Source organism: Quercus robur, chromosome 3 (assembly GCF_932294415.1).
Source record: "Quercus robur chromosome 3, dhQueRobu3.1, whole genome shotgun sequence".
NCBI lineage: Eukaryota > Viridiplantae > Streptophyta > Magnoliopsida > Fagales > Fagaceae > Quercus > Quercus robur.
Genome location: NC_065536.1, coordinates 10,110,767 through 10,126,810, shown reverse-complemented (window position 1 = coordinate 10,126,810; position 16,044 = coordinate 10,110,767). Strand labels below are relative to the sequence as shown.

Here is a 16,044-nt window from a genome sequence, read left to right as displayed (position 1 = left end):
CCCTCAGTTGGAGAAGTTGGCTTTCGCGTTAGTAATTGCTGTGCGGAGACTTAAGTCATACTTCTAGGCACATACAATCATTGTCTTAACGGACAAGCCGCTGAGAAAAGCCATGCATAGCCCAGAAGCAGCAGGAAGGATGGCCTTGTGGGCGATAGAGCTAAGCGAATTCGACATCCAGTACCGCCCGCGGACGGCCATAAAAGGACAGGTAGTAGCTGACTTCATCGCCGAGTTCACACTCGGGGAGGACCAGTTGGTAAAAGAAAAGGCACAGTGGAGTATCCACACAGACGGATCCTCAAACAGACGAGCCGGAGGAGCCGGAGTAGTGATAAAAACTCCGCAGGGGGACACGATACAGTGCATGATTCGACTGGATTTCCCAACAACCAACAACGAGGCAGAGTATGAAGCCCTAGTCGCGGGGCTAGACCTTGCGAGGGCCGCGGGTGCAAAAAGCATAATTGTCCACAGCGATTCACAAGTGGTCACAAGTCAGATCAATGGCAACTACGAGTGCAAGAACGATAGAATGAAGAGATATCTGGAAGAAGTGAGGTACCGAATCAACAGCCTCGAAGTCGAATTCATTCAGGTCCCAAGAGAAGAGAACGAATGGGCTGACCAACTAGCAAAAGCTGCATCAGCCGAATTCATGCTGGTTCCCGAATAGGTATTATCGTTCGTCCAAATATCTTCACTTATCGATGACAGGACAAATATGCAGGTGGTGAACTCTGAACATAATTGGACCACGCCATTAATCTCCTACCTAAGGGACGGGGTGTTACCAGAGGAAAAGGGCGCCGCAAGGAAGCTGAAGATCCAGGCGTCATGGTTCGTACTGATAAAGGATGTCCTATACAAAAGGGGTTTCTCTCGACCGTACCTAAGGTGTTTGTGCCAAGAAGAAGCAGACTATGTGATGAAAGAAGTACACGAGGGTATCTGCGGAAACCACTCAGGCGCACGATTACTGGTACACAAGCTGATCCGAGCAGGATACTACTGGCCTACAATGATGAAGGATGCACAAGCTTATGTCCATTCTTGCGACAAATGCCAGAGGTTCAGCAATTTCATAAGGCAGTCGTCCGAAGAACTGACACCTATGACGGCTCTGTGGCCATTCGCACAATGGGGACTTGATATTATGGGTCCATTTCCGACGGCTATCCGGCAGCTGAAATTCTTGGTCGTTGGCATAGACTACTTCACTAAATGGGTTGAGGCAGAAGCTTTAGCCACCATCACGGAGAAAAACATCCGAAGCTTTGTCTGGAGAAATATCATATGCAGGTACGGGATACCCAGGGTATTGGTCTCTGACAACGGAAAGCAGTTCAACAACAGTATGTTCAGAGACTTCTGCGCGGAGCTAGGGATCAAGAATCACTACTCATCACCTGCACACCCACAGGCAAACAGGCAAGTTAAGGTCACGAACAGGTCCCTGCTCAAAATAATCAAGACCCGTCTCGAGGGGGCAAAGGGTATCTGGCCAGACGAACTACCAAGCGTCCTATGGGCATACCGAACTACAGCAAGAACACCTACTGGAGAAACCCCATTCCGACTTGCATATGGGACCGAAGCTGTCATTCCCGCAGAAGTGGGGCTCACGAGTTACCGGGTAGAGAGCTACAACGAGGATACGAACAAAGCGGGCATGCCCCTCCAGCTTAATCTACTGGACGAAGTTAGGGCAACAGCAGAATAAAGGTTGGCGCACTATCAGGATCTCATGGCGAAACACTACAACAACAAAGTGAGGCACAGGGACTTCCAGGTCGGGGACCTCGTACTACGCAAAGTAATGGGTACTGCCAGAGATCCTTCACAAGGAAAACTCGGCCCCAACTGGGAAGAACCCTACAGGATCACGTCATGGCAAAGGAAGGGAACCTACCACCTCGAAACGATAGACGGACGAAAGCTATAGCACCCTTGGAACACAGAGCATCTTCGGAAATACTACCAGTAGGGGAAAATATGGGGATCTGAAGATTTCCAATATTTATTTTAGCTACAATTTATTAGTTTTTCCATTTTACTTTTGCTACAATCTTTTTGTGCCTTTTTAAGCCCAAGGGGGCAGGTACTTTTTCTACAAACGCATTTTCTTTAAAGAAGAATATTCAGACACGACTTTGATTTTTCACATGGATGTTTATTACGAATGTATATCATACAGGCAACAAAGTCCACAAAGTGGACGGATCACTAAGGTGATGAAAAACTGTCCTCAAAGTGGACGGATCACCAAAACGGTGAACATAATCACAAGTCCACAAAGTGGACGGATCACTAAGGTGATGAAAAACTGTCCTCAAAGTGGACGGATCACCAAAACGGTGAACATAATCACAAGTCCACAAAAGTGGACAGATCACTAAGGTGATGAAAAACTGTCCACAAAGTGGACGGATCACCAAAACGGTGAACATAATCACAAGTCCACAAAGTGGACAGATCACTAAGGTGATGAAAAACTGTCCTCAAAGTGGATGGATCACCAAAACGGTGAACATAATCACAAGTCCACAAAGTGGACGGATCACTAAGGTGATGAAAAACTGTCCTCAAAGTGGACGGACCACCAAAACGGTGAACATAATCACAAGTCCACAAAGTGGACGGATCACTAAGGTGATGAAAAACTGTCCTCAAAGTGGACGGATCACCAAAAAGGTGAACATAATTACAAGTCCACAAAGTGGACGGATCACTAAGGTGATGAAAAACTGTCCTCAAAGTGGACGGATCACCAAAACGGTGAACATAATTACAAGTCCAAAAGTGGACAAACTACCAAGATTTTGGAAAGTTGACAGATCATACCTGTCTTCAAGGTAGACGGATCATCCAAATGGACGGATCAATCAACACTAAAAATAAACTCCACACTATGGACGGAGTGAACGTTGGCTAGAGGTACACTCGGATAGACGAGTATTTTCTTAGAATCTCTCCTTCATGAGGAGGACGGATTTTTAATCAAGTTCCAAAGCAAAAATAGAAAGCATAAAAATAAAGTATAACATTAATAAGTGAATAAAAAGCCCAGGGGGCAAGTGTTTAATACAAAAAAAAAAAAGAGGACGGATTGTTCTCAAAATAAATTACAAAAAAATAAGTAATATCAGGCTACTTTATTTGGGTCGGCAACTTGGGCATCCTTCGACGGGGCTGATTCTCCGTCACCCTGAACCGCATCGTCGCCAAAAAAGTCGTCTGTATTCTCTGAAGCGGCGGGCAGAACAGACGTCTGATCTTGATCATTGACGTTTATCATTGTCAAATCCAAGTCAGGGTAGGCTTTTTTAAGCTGATGGAGTGCATTGTCGAAGCCTTGAAGGAACGATCCCCCCAGCTCTTTCAACAAAGCCTCGGAGTCTCGGTATTCACTGACAGCATCCTCCTTGGCTTGACGGAGCTTTTCTTTCAAGCCCTTTATCTCCTCGTCTTTTGCCTCCAAGGCCTTCCCAGCTTCCTCCGTCCTCTTCTCAAGCTCCTTCCTAGTCTTCTCTGACAGGTCGAACTTCTTCTCCATTGTAGACTTCCATTTATGAAGTTGACCGAGTTCGTCCTCCGTCTGCTCTGCTTTTGCCCGTACACGGTCTAGAGCCGCCTCACGGTTTAAGCACCGGTCCATTAGGCCCTTCATCAAAACCAAGGACTGGAATAAACAAGTAAAAAGGGTGTTAAACAGAAGGCTAAAAAAATGTGGACGGACATCAAGGGACGGATAAAAGTTACCTGTGTAACAGCAAACAGACCCGTCTCCCCCATTGCCTCCATCGAATGATTACCCAGGTCCTCGTAATCCTCCGTGGAAATTATGGATGAAAGCTTCTCCAAGGCAAATTTTGAGTCATCACGGAGAAGAGGAGGAGGTTTCTCCTGGCTGGTGGACGGGGCCTTCATTAAGCCCTTGCTGGACCCATGTTTTGCTGGGGTGATGGTCTTCGCTCCCTCAGCCATCAAGCCCACAACGGGTTCCAGAGGAACCTTCTGCTGCTTATGTGGACGGTCAGACTTGGGCGGCTGCTTCCTCTTCGCCGACGACCCCAACCCCTTGGGAACCACAACTTCGCCCGTCTCCTTTTGTTTGATGGCCAGCGATTTTATCAGTGCCCTCCTCTTTGCGTCATCCATTTCTGTAATACAGGACGGATGAAGCTATTTACATAAGTTAAAGACTACTTTCGAAAAATAAAAGTTGACGGACTTACGTCTGTGGACTCTTTCGTCGTATATAATGTCTTCACGGGTAGGTTCGGGACCGTCACAATACCAATGTATTGTTTTTGGGTTCACTAACTTGGCCCAGGTCCTTTCTTCCGGCTTAGTCTTCTGGAAAATCTTTTCAAGGAAACCAAATTCCTCAACACTAACTTGTGGGTGCATACGTGAAGGGTGTATTACTCCCCAAGTTGTGTCAACAGGCATGTACTCCGTCTCCCCAGGACAGTTCATCCACGTGTTACCCTCTAGAAAAAAGTAACGACTCTTCCAGTCTTTATTTGAGTCGGGAGTCTCAAAGATGACCTTCAACAAAGGGCTTCTACTAGCAAAACTGTACATCCCCCTTGATCTATCGATCTCATCTGGACGGTAGCAATGAAGGAATTCACGCACCGTCAACCTCCTACGTCCGTCCGTCATTGCTCCATAGAGGATTTCCATCGCTATGAAGACCTTCCAGGCATTTGGAGATATCTGGGTGACAGACAGTCCCAGATAATATAAGAGTTCTCTATGAAGTGTACTTAGCGGAAACCGAAGTCTTGCCTTCAGCATCTGCTTGTACACTCCGACACCTTCTACACCTTCGTAGTAACACTTCTCCGACACATATGGTAGACGGATGGAAATGTTGTCTGGAATTTGGAAGTTTGTCCTAAAAGTGCTGAAGTGTCTCTCCTTGATGACGGATGTGAATCTATGCACCGTCCACTCTGGTAGCATGATGAACTTCCTAAGTCCACCAGCACCAACAATGGGTCCCAATGCTTGATCCCCGTCGTCACTAGAAGAACCTTCTTCTTCAACCATCTCCATATCCTCATCTGCTGAGGATGAAGAAGAAGCAGACGGACTCCTATCTTCGCCAGGACTCTCTTGGTCTTTATGACCGGACGAATATACCTCCTCGTATTCCGTCCCGTCACGAACCACTGATTGGTTACTTGACGCACTAGACATTTCCTACAAATTGACGATAAAACCTAAGACTGACGGGTCTAAAATTGTTGACGGGTGTGTAGGTCTAACAAAAATGTAGACACAAAATGTAACATTGAAAAAAATGATGATGAAAAACGAGAATGAAGTACTTACCACACTGTGCAAAGAGTAGTTGACGGATGAAATAGCCGACGGGTATAGATTCTCAACGAAATGCTTTGACAAGGCTGACGACTCCGCTCTAACAACGATTTCTTGCTGAAAATGTTGGAAATGAGGGAAGAGAGGTACGCTATATATATGAGAAATGCACGGAAGACGAAGCGACGCTTCGATCTGATACACCATCCAATCCAAGAATGACACGTGGCCTGCCTCATTAATGTGACAACCTGGCAACACGCGTCCACAGATCGTACCCTTTAAGGAGCCGTCAACTTCATGAATCTTCATCCGTCAATATGTTCCATCTGGGAACGTCATAGTTTTCAACCGTCACCATTAGCAATCCTTGATCGTCATGCTGAGTTATATTTAACCGTCACCCTAATGATCCGACCACTTAAAAACATGACGGACCATAGGGTGAAGGGGGCAACTGATGGGGTAAGAAATCGCGGAACATTGGGCCTGACGGATTCGGACTCATGGGCCAATATTAAGCGTGGGCCGAGGACTTAACGTCACTTAAAATACTTGGTGTACACGTTTGGAATCCGAGGGAACCCTAGGAAAATCAGGATGTTCGCACAAAGATAATTCTAGAAGATCTGCCTTAGTGAAAAAACCCACTCTACAAGGAAATACTTGTCCATCACGCTTGGGATTGTTAGAGGAAGAGTCTCATAAGGAAAAGACTTCTAGTCCAAGGAAGGGAAGCCGATTTTCTTCTACTATAAAAGCTTCAATACCCTCGCAAATCAAGGTACGCATAATTTACCCTCTCTAACACTCTAGAGTTGAGAATAGTTCTAACTTGACCGTTAGAGGGTACTTGGTCGACACCACACCGGTGCCCACAGCGAGATCACCTTTTCTTCTTGCAGGTTGTTAACGGGAGCGAGCGTGAGCGAGCGTGAATTGTGTTGCTCACTGGTGATATTACGACATCATCAGTATACAAAGGAACTCTTCGGAGTGGAATGAAAGTGGCTGTAAAAAGAAGTGAACCAGGCCATGGGCAGGGTCTTAAGGAATTCCAAACGGAGATCATAATCTTATCTCAAATCCGCCATCGCCATCTTGTTTCTTTGATAGGGTACTGTGATGAAGGGTCTGAGTAGGGATGGACCCAGGAAGGGGCCAAAGGGGGCCCAGGCCCCCCCTGGGCCCAAAAAAAAAAAAAATTTAGTAGGTAAAATTTTCAAAAAAAAGGCTTGGGCCCCTTGGTTTTTAGCTCAGGCCCCCCCCCAGTCGGCCAGCCCAGTAGTTTTCAAAAGCCCATGAAAACCTTAAAAAAATAAAATGTAAAAAAGAAAAGAAAAGAAAACCCAGCACAGCAAGACTCCAAAACCAAACGAAAAAGCCAGTCACGAAAGAAAAAAGAAAAAATAAAAGAAAAGAAAGGGAGAGGCGAGACAAAGAAAGTGAGAGACCCATCTTGCTACGGTGCTACCCACGCCGTGACGCCGCTGACCATGCATGACGCCGTTGCCCATGCCCACATGAGAGAGACCTATCTTGCTACCCTGTACCCACACCACCATTAGCTGTCGCATACCCAAACTGGAGACCCATCTTGTCGCAGCCGCTGGTTGCTCAATCTGCACTGCCCAGCCTAGTTTCGTTACTCCACTACTCCAGCCTTCATAGTTCACAGGAATTTAATCTATCATTTCCTTCAAAACCTAATATAATGTTTGTGAATCTCGCTTGCTGCTCTGTCGTTTGTTTGCTCAACACTGCTGTGAAGCAGTTCACTTTGACCGACTAGAAAGCTTCTAGACTGAGTAATGAAGTGTTGTACAGCTGTACAGCATTTCACATATAATACTTTTGTCTTTCTTTATTTTTTTATTTATAATAAGATATATTACTTTTGTTTCGGTGATTTAATGTTCTTTACACAGTACACTACAATTAATAATAATAATAATAATATATAATAATGTGGTTTATATTAGATTATCTATTTATATCTGATAATAGTAGGAGGACAAATAATTGTTTAATTGTTTGATTTGATCTAATTGCACTTAAATAGTAATTTGCACTTCATTGTTCACACTTTTTTTAACAAAAATTATTGTATAAATCTTCAAAATTTCATACCTATTAATCATTTTTATCCTAAATGCTGAAACATTAGATGTAACTCCTTAGAAAAGCTCTAAAATGTAAAAAGGTAAGTTCAAACCTATTAACCTAAGTACAAAAAATTTAGTACAGTGAAAAAAATGTAGGCACAAGTTTACTTAAAGTTAGTTTATGAAATAAAGTAATTTAATTTTGGCCACAATTTGGGCCAACATAGGCTTAACCTATTAACATAATGTAGGCATAACTAACTTGCTCCTCCTAAGAAAATTTCTTGGCTCCACCAGTGACTATATGGATGTGTATTTGAATTTTTTTTTTTCGCTTATCTCCAGCCCCCCCCCCCCCCCCCCCCCCCCAGCTTGAAATCCTGGGTTCGTCCCTGGTCTGAGATGATATTGGTATATGAGTTCATGGAAAAGGGGACTCTAAGAAATCAGCTCTATCATTCAAATGGCAATCCTGAGAGATCATCATCACGATTTGAATTATCTTGGAAGCAAAGACTTGAAATTTGCATTGGAGCAGCAAAGGGGCTACATTATCTACACACTGGTCCAGCTGGAGGGATCATTCACCGTGATTTGAAGTCATCAAACATTTTGCTTGATGAAGATTATGTGGCTAAAGTTGGTGACTTTGGCCTTTCAAAGTCAGGCGTTTCTGATACAGATCATTTCACCATGGGAATAAAGGGTAGTTTTGGTTATCTTGATCCAGAATACTTTACGACACTCCAGTTTTCAGTAAAATCAGATGTGTACTCATTTGGAGTAGTACTTTTTGAAGTTCTTTGCGCCAGACCAGCTGTTGACAACTCACTTCTGAGTGAGCAGGTGAGCTTGGCTGAATGGGGGATGCTGTGGCAAAGGAAAGGCCAATTTGAGGAAATTATTGATCCATTGCTTGTTGGTAAAATCAAGCCTAGTTCATTGAAAAAGTTTGGGGAAACTGCTGAGAAGTGTTTGAAGGCAAATGCTGCTGAGAGGCCTGTAATGCATGAAGTGTTATGGGACTTGACATTTGCACTGCAGCTTCAAGAAATTACAATTCACAGAGAGCTACATGAAGATAGTTCAACAAGCGTTTACCAAAAAAATGAAGATAGTTCAACAAGTACTTCATTGGAGTTACAGTTGCCTGTTATTTGTCATTTGCCTTCCACTAGAACCCTGATTGAGGAGGATGATGGTTCAAATACAACAGCTAGTGAAGTCTGAGCCCCAGTTGAGGATTGATGGTGCCAGATGGTCTCCACTAGTTTTAGGTACATAATAGTTCATAGGTTCTGTTTGTGGCTTCTCATCACCATAGAATTGTAATATTATTGATGTAGTACTGAATATGAGTTTCAATTTGTGTTATATATTTGTTAAAATTTTATATAAATTTCCGAATCTTAGATTTTAAGGATTTATTTTATAGTTTTCAATTGTATTTACTTTAAGGTTTTCCTAGTCATAATAGGGTCCTAATATATTAACTAATCTTAGGAACGTCATTATTTGGGAATTGAGATCTTATTTGTAAAATGAAAATTATAACTCGTACTTTAATTTTTTTTTTTTTTTTTATTTTATGGTTGTCTCTCCTCTCTCTCACCAACTCCCATGGGTTGTTGCCATTGCAAATTTTTATCTTCACCGAAATTCGAAATGGTGAGTTTTGCTCACCACAATGAAACGTGAAACAGTGTGCTTTTCAAGTGTGAACAAGTGAGCTTTTGGCTCACCAAAAGGACTGGACAACAAAACACTACTCAAAAAAGTCTTTCTAATATATGTAATAGAAATCTTAAATAGCATAATTGAATCAACTCTCACTTTCCTTCATTGTCCAGGTACTAATACAAAACACTTGAGGGATCAGAATTCAAAAGGTAAATAAAATTGCTAGGACTATTGATTCTGCTTATGATAAGGTTTTGATGGCTTCAAAAAATTTTGAACTATAAAAATTTAAGGAAAAAAAAAAAGTATACTTGAAACTTCCTCCAACACACTATGTAGGTTTTAAAAAGACCATCAGCATGACTTTTTAGATGAGTCTTGTGATATGTTTAAAAATATAAGTGAATAGTTTTATAAATCGTCACGTAGTGAGATAAAAGAAATTCTCCAAATTGGTTTGAAGGAAAACCATATCCAAAAATTAAAATTTATGGCTTCATTAGATTTTAAGAGCTACTTAGCTATTAATAATACTAGTCGCAGATTCACACAATATGCGGAAAAATTTGACATCATATTCTTTTATGTTAAGAAAAAAAATGAAAATAGTGGTTAAGACTTAAAAATAAGAGTCCTAAACCCATCTCACAATAATGTGATTACACTATAATATATAATATATATTCTGTAACTAAAGAAGCCTATATCTTGATTTTTTGTATATATATATATATATATATATATATATTTTTTTTTTTTTTTTTGCCAAGGAAACATGTTGCGTTTTATTTTTAATTATTATATATGACAAAATATTTTGTAATACGTTATAATATAGTGAGATATGCACCAAAATGCAACACAATAAAAAAGAAGAAAAAAAAAAGAGAATGTATACTTTTTATTGGAACATGAAAATGAATCTTGATGAACTTACCAATGATAATTTTTAAGGAAACAACTCTGGGATGTTTACAATGTTTAACTATTGCTTTATATTTTCCATAATAATACTAATATCCATTACTCTTACTTGAAGCATATACCTCAATGTGATCTCATTCTCACATAAAAAATTTGGGAAAAAAAATAATGAATATGGAAAGTTTCTAATTTTCCATAAACCAATATGGTAGTCCAAAAGTTCTCTAGTCAGACTTTCTATTATGTTACCACATTTAATTCGATGAGTTTATATATATATATATATATATATATATATATATATATAGACACACACACACACACACAAACACCCATATATGCAACTTAGCAGTTACAAATACAATTTTTAATTACCAAAATATACAAGGTCTCTTCCTCTTCTCTAACCTTTCTCCTCCCACGACACTTATCTTCATTTATACCTTTTCCCCTTCCCCTACATATTTTAAATATATATATATATATATATATTTATATATATTCTCTTTTTATCTCTTTTAAAACCAATAAGCTTAGTATTTGTGATGGAAAAATTTCAATTATCAATACATGTTTGTTTTTTTTATATCTACTACATATCAAAGGTACCTCTCTCTCTCTCTCTCTCTCTCTCTCATTTAGATTTCTCTATAATCTTGACATTCTATTTGTTTTAATGCTTTATGATAGGCATTTTACAAGTTCTAGAAGTTCTTGGATTAATTAGAATGGAAAAAGTTAATATATGAAGATTGATAAGTATTGTCAAGATAATAACAATAGTTTTTTATGTCAGTTAAGCAATTTGAATAACATAGCTTAAATGATAAATGGTTGTTAGGTTGTCTATATGTTGGTATTACTAATCAAATTCTCTTACATTATTTCACTTTTTGTATTACTATTTTTTTTTTACTTTCACATAGGTCACACTTTTTAGCAAGTTTTCCTGACCATATATATATATATATATATATATATATATATAGTCATCTACTTGGATGATTTCCTAAGCAATTCTCCAATCATCAATGCATTACTCTTGCAGTATAATTACAGATTATTACATTGTTTGTTGACACATGATAAATGGTAAGAATTAGAGATTAGATCTTTAAAAAAAAAAATAGTATGTATGACTGGTCGTAAAGTTATTTACATTGTAAAATTAATGAGAAAACCATACAAAGCTAAGTTATAATCTCAAATACAAAGAAAAAGAGGAACACCATATGCTCCATACCTATCGATCATAATATGTAGAAGATTTTGTTTCTTCTTCCAAAGTATCCTAAGAAGTTAGAAGTTAGCATAGATTTAGATGAGACTAAAGAAAATTAGCAAGAATTTATATAGTAAACATAAATAGAACAAATAACAAAGCCATTCAGAAAATAAAATAAATAAATGGGAGGGAAATGATCATGTACTAAATTAATAAAACGTATTCCAATTTTTTAGACTATTTTAATGGTTAAAATGAAATTATGTATAGGAAAATTTTAAACATGAATATAAAGAAATAGACTAACAATTCACAATTGGAAAAAAGAAAAAAGAAACAATGTATTATGACATTGTAAAAAAAAAAAAGTATATATATATATATATATAGCACAAACCATAAAATTTGTAGTTGAAAAGCAAAGAAGTTGAGGGGGAAGAAAAGAAAAAACTGAACTCAAAGGGAGTTTCCAATTCTATTTGTAATTTGGTGACTTATGGGGTGGAAAGAGAGCAATTCAAAATTTATATAAAAAAAATTAAATCAGTGGGTTTTAAATACAAAAGGAGGCAAATGAATGTTTTGATGGGGAGAGAAGCCATTTAAAAATGGTTGCCATGTGTTAATTAATGACTCCCTTACCTTAATCAATTATTAACTTCTTTATTTGACTCTTCTAAAAAAAAAAAAAAAAAAGCTCTTTATTAGTTGGTCTGTAAGAAAGCTCCTTCAATTAGGCTAATATTGATGAACAAATACCATAACATTAACATCAATGCATTAAATGATTTTTATTGTGGAGGAGGCTAGGAGAAAGGTTAGTTTGCCATAGATTAAAAAAAAAAAAAAAAAAAAAAAAAAAACGGAACCATTAAATGATCATGTACTAAATTAATAAAACGTATTCCAATTTTTTAGACTATTTTAATGGTTAAAATGAAATTATGTATAGGAAAATTTTAAACATGAATATAAAGAAATAGACTAACAATTCACAATTGGAAAAAAGAAAAAAGAAACAATGTATTATGACATTGTAAAAAAAAAAAATATATATATATATATATATATATATATATATAGAGCATAAACCATAAAATTTGTAGCTGAAAAGCAAAGAAGTTGAGGGGGAAGAAAAGAAAAAACTGAACTCAAAGGGAGTTTCCAATTCTATTTGTAATTTGGTGACTTATGGGGTGGAAAGAGAGCAATTCAAAATTTATATAAAAAAAATTAAATCAGTGGGTTTTAAATACAAAAGGAGGCAAATGAATGTTTTGATGGGGAGAGAAGCCATTTGAAAATGGTTGCCATGTGTTAATTAATGACTCCCTTACCTTAATCAATTATTAACTTCTTTATTTGACTCTTCTTTAAAAAAAAAAAAAAAAAAAAAAAAAAAAAAAGCTCTTTATTAGTTGGTCTGTAAGAAAGCTCCTTCAATTAGGCTAATATTGATGAACAAATACCATAACATTAACATCAATGCATTAAATGATTTTTATTGTGGAGGAGGCTAGGAGAAAGGTTAGTTTGCCATAGATTTAAAAAAATAAATAAATAAAAACGGAACCATTAAAGCTATATTTGACTCTTCTAAAGAAAAAAAAAAAAAAAAAAAAAAACTCTTTATTAGCTGGTTTGTTAAGAAAGCTCCTTCAATTGGGCTAATATTGATGAACAAATACCATAACATTAATATCAATGCATTAAATGATTTTTATTGTGGAGGAGGCTAGGAGAAAGGTTAGTTTGCCATAGATTTAAAAAAAAAAAAAAAAAAACGGAACCATTAAAGCTATACTCTTTATTTTCTATCTATGGAATCCAGACATAGTAACAGACAATACAAAACAAAACATTACGAAACCAAAAAAGAAAAAAAAAGAGTTTAATTGTTTCACATGTACTAAATCAATAAAATGCATTCTTATTTTTTAGACACAAAAAATTTTAATGGCTAAAATGCAATTATGTATAGAAAAATTGTAAACATGAATATAAAGAAAAAGAATAAAAATTGAAAAGTGGAAAAAAAGGAAAAGAAAACACTGTATTACAACATTGTAAACAAAAAATCTAGCACAAACCATAAAATAAGGAGATAATAAGTCAAAAAGAGAGAGAGAGAGAGGATTGATTGTTGAATTTAAGGCAATTGAGATTTAATGGTGAAGTCATTAATAGGAGAAACATTAGCAATTTGTTTGGTGGGAAGATGATGTTTTTTTTAGAAGAGGAAGATGATGAGTTGAGAGAGAGATATAGATAAGAAGTGGGCTTTATGGTGGAGATAAGGAGATGATAAGTCAAAAAGAGAGAGAGAGAAAGAGAGAGGATTGATTGTTGAATTTAAGGCAATTGAGATTTAATGGTGAAGTCATTAATAGGAGAAACATTAGCAATTTGTTTGGTGGGAAGATGATGTGTAATTATTATTATTATTTTTTTGATAAGAGGAAGATGGTGAGTTGAGAGAGAGATATAGATAAGAAGTGGACTTTATGGTGGAGATAGGGGTGAGATTTATTTTATGTTTTTTAGTATTTTAAAATTGATAGAAATTATTTTTAAATTGTTGGAAAAATACAGAAAAATATGATGAAAATGACATGACTGCTGATATGGCTCAACATGAGCGTAGCAACATTAAATGCTACGCTTCAGCTTTTAGCAGGAGCGGAGCCAGAAATTTTGGTTTGGCCCGGGGGGGGGGGGGGGGGAGGCTAAGTTGTGATGTTAATATATTAGTTAAGATAAACCTCTACACACACACATATAAATTAATTTACTAAGAGAATTTATCATCTTCTAAATTTTAATGAGTATACAAAAGTCATGTATTTCTTCTATTAAACATGTACAAAAATTTATCATTTTTTACATGGTTTAATTTGTTAAACCTCTTAAATTATATGATTTTAATATAATTTCTCTTTCTTTTAAGAGCACCATTAAAATGACTTAAAATTTGGGGGGGCCAACTTCAATTTTTACATGCTACATTTTTTAAAATGTAAATAATATAAATACTATAAAATAATTTTTTAAAATTTTGGGGGGCCTTGGCCCCCCCACCCTTGTGTGTGGCTCCGCCACTGGCTTTTAGTATTATATAGATATAGATGAGTTCTAGTAATATTTTGTTATTTTTACAAAGAATAAAAAATTATGTTATGTTAGATCATTATTTTGAGGCCATGCATTAATCACATTAATTTAAGAAATAAAATTGAATTGAAATAAATTCACAGGACAATTGCCACTAAATATTTCAATTAAATAACATATAAACTTTACAAGCTATTACATCAAACAAAGGATGTCATATCTTAATGCTAAAAAAATAAGAACTATTGAGGAAGTTTGAAGACATCGGAAAGAAGCAAATTTTCTTGTTCAGATGCATTTGCATGTTTTCCTTAGAGAAGAAATACCGTTCACATACAAAAACTAGATCTTCTTTATGAGTTTCATTGCATAAATTGAAATAACCATTGAAATCAAGTTATTCAGACTTTCAGAAAATTTCTATCTTGCTCAATTATAGTTTGAGATGTCTCAAAACTCTCATATTTAACTTGCTTAAAATTGTTTTCAGCTTTGGCATTGTTAAAGTGTTCATTTTTGTAAGACAATAGATCACAAATAGTCTCTCTTGAGCATGAGAAGAAGAAGTTATTACTAATAAGGACAAAATTGGCCTTTGCCCTTTTCGCACAAATTATATAGCATTTTGCCCCCTTTCTCAGATTAATTAGGGAAATGCCCCTCTTTTAAAACTCGATTTTCTCAAAATTGAGTTAAAAAAAAAAATTTCGGAAGTCCTATAGTAGTGTTTTAAGGAGCCTATAGTGACATTTTAAGGACCTATAATGGCGTTTTGGAACTTGAGCTCCATGAACTCGACCTATAAGTAAAAAAAAAAAAACAAAAAACTTGCATGGAACTCGAGTTCATGGAGCTCGAGTTTCAAAACGCCACTATAGGTCCTTAAAACGTCACTATAGGGCACCTTAATACGCCATTATAGGGTTTAACTCGATTTTGAGAAAATCGAGTTTCAAAAGAGGGACATTTCCTTAACTAGTTTGGGAAAGGGGGGCAAAATGCTATATAATTTGTGCGAAAAGGGCAAAGGCCAATTTTGTCCTTACTAGTAATGTATTAAAAAAATTCATGCAATTGTGAAATAAAAGAAGGTGTGAACACACAAATCCATGAAACATTAAGAAGAAATTGTACGAGAAATTTGGAGAGAAATGGCATGAAGGTGAAAAATTGTATGAAGACAAGTCCTCATATTGGTGGCATGAAAAATTAAAGAAAAAGCTGGTGACATTATTTGTACGACTCATTTAAGAAAGTGAGGTTCCATAGCTTCACTATGTCACATAGAGTTATAGAAATGACAGAAGACATTGTGGAATATGCTAATGTAGATTTTACAACGTTTTATCCATCAAGGACCATATGGTTTGATGGATTATAGTCCAATGCACAATTGTAGACCTTTTTTTTTTTAATGATAAACTTCAATCCGTTACTAAGAAAACCGGGAACAAGCATGGTAATCTTCCTTACAAGCAACTGCGAAAGCAGGCGGAAGATTATCCTTATTAAAGGGAAAAGGCATACAGTAAAAAAGCGCCAATTTAGCAGCAATGTGGGCTGCAAAATTGGAGTCCTACAAGTCCAAACAAGGGAGCAAACAGAGAAACACTTTGCAAAGTCTAACAAATTACTAAAAATAGTGCTGGTAGACCAGTCTGAATC

The 16,044-nt window shown here is 37.0% G+C and overlaps 1 protein-coding gene and 1 pseudogene across 1 annotated transcript in view; both read left to right on the top strand.

Annotated features, from left to right (window-relative positions):
- LOC126716994 (probable receptor-like protein kinase At5g24010) overlaps positions 1 to 16,044 on the top strand; it is an 80,983-nt pseudogene that overhangs the window by 32,368 nt on the left and 32,571 nt on the right.
- Positions 7,854 to 16,044, top strand: part of LOC126716995 (probable receptor-like protein kinase At5g59700) — a 40,762-nt gene continuing 32,571 nt past the window's right edge. The window contains exon 1 of the mRNA XM_050418129.1: positions 7,854 to 8,734. Within this exon, the coding sequence (XP_050274086.1) occupies positions 7,863 to 8,669 (807 nt within the window). The 5' untranslated portion in view covers positions 7,854 to 7,862 and the 3' untranslated portion in view covers positions 8,670 to 8,734. The remainder of the gene's footprint in view (positions 8,735 to 16,044) is intronic.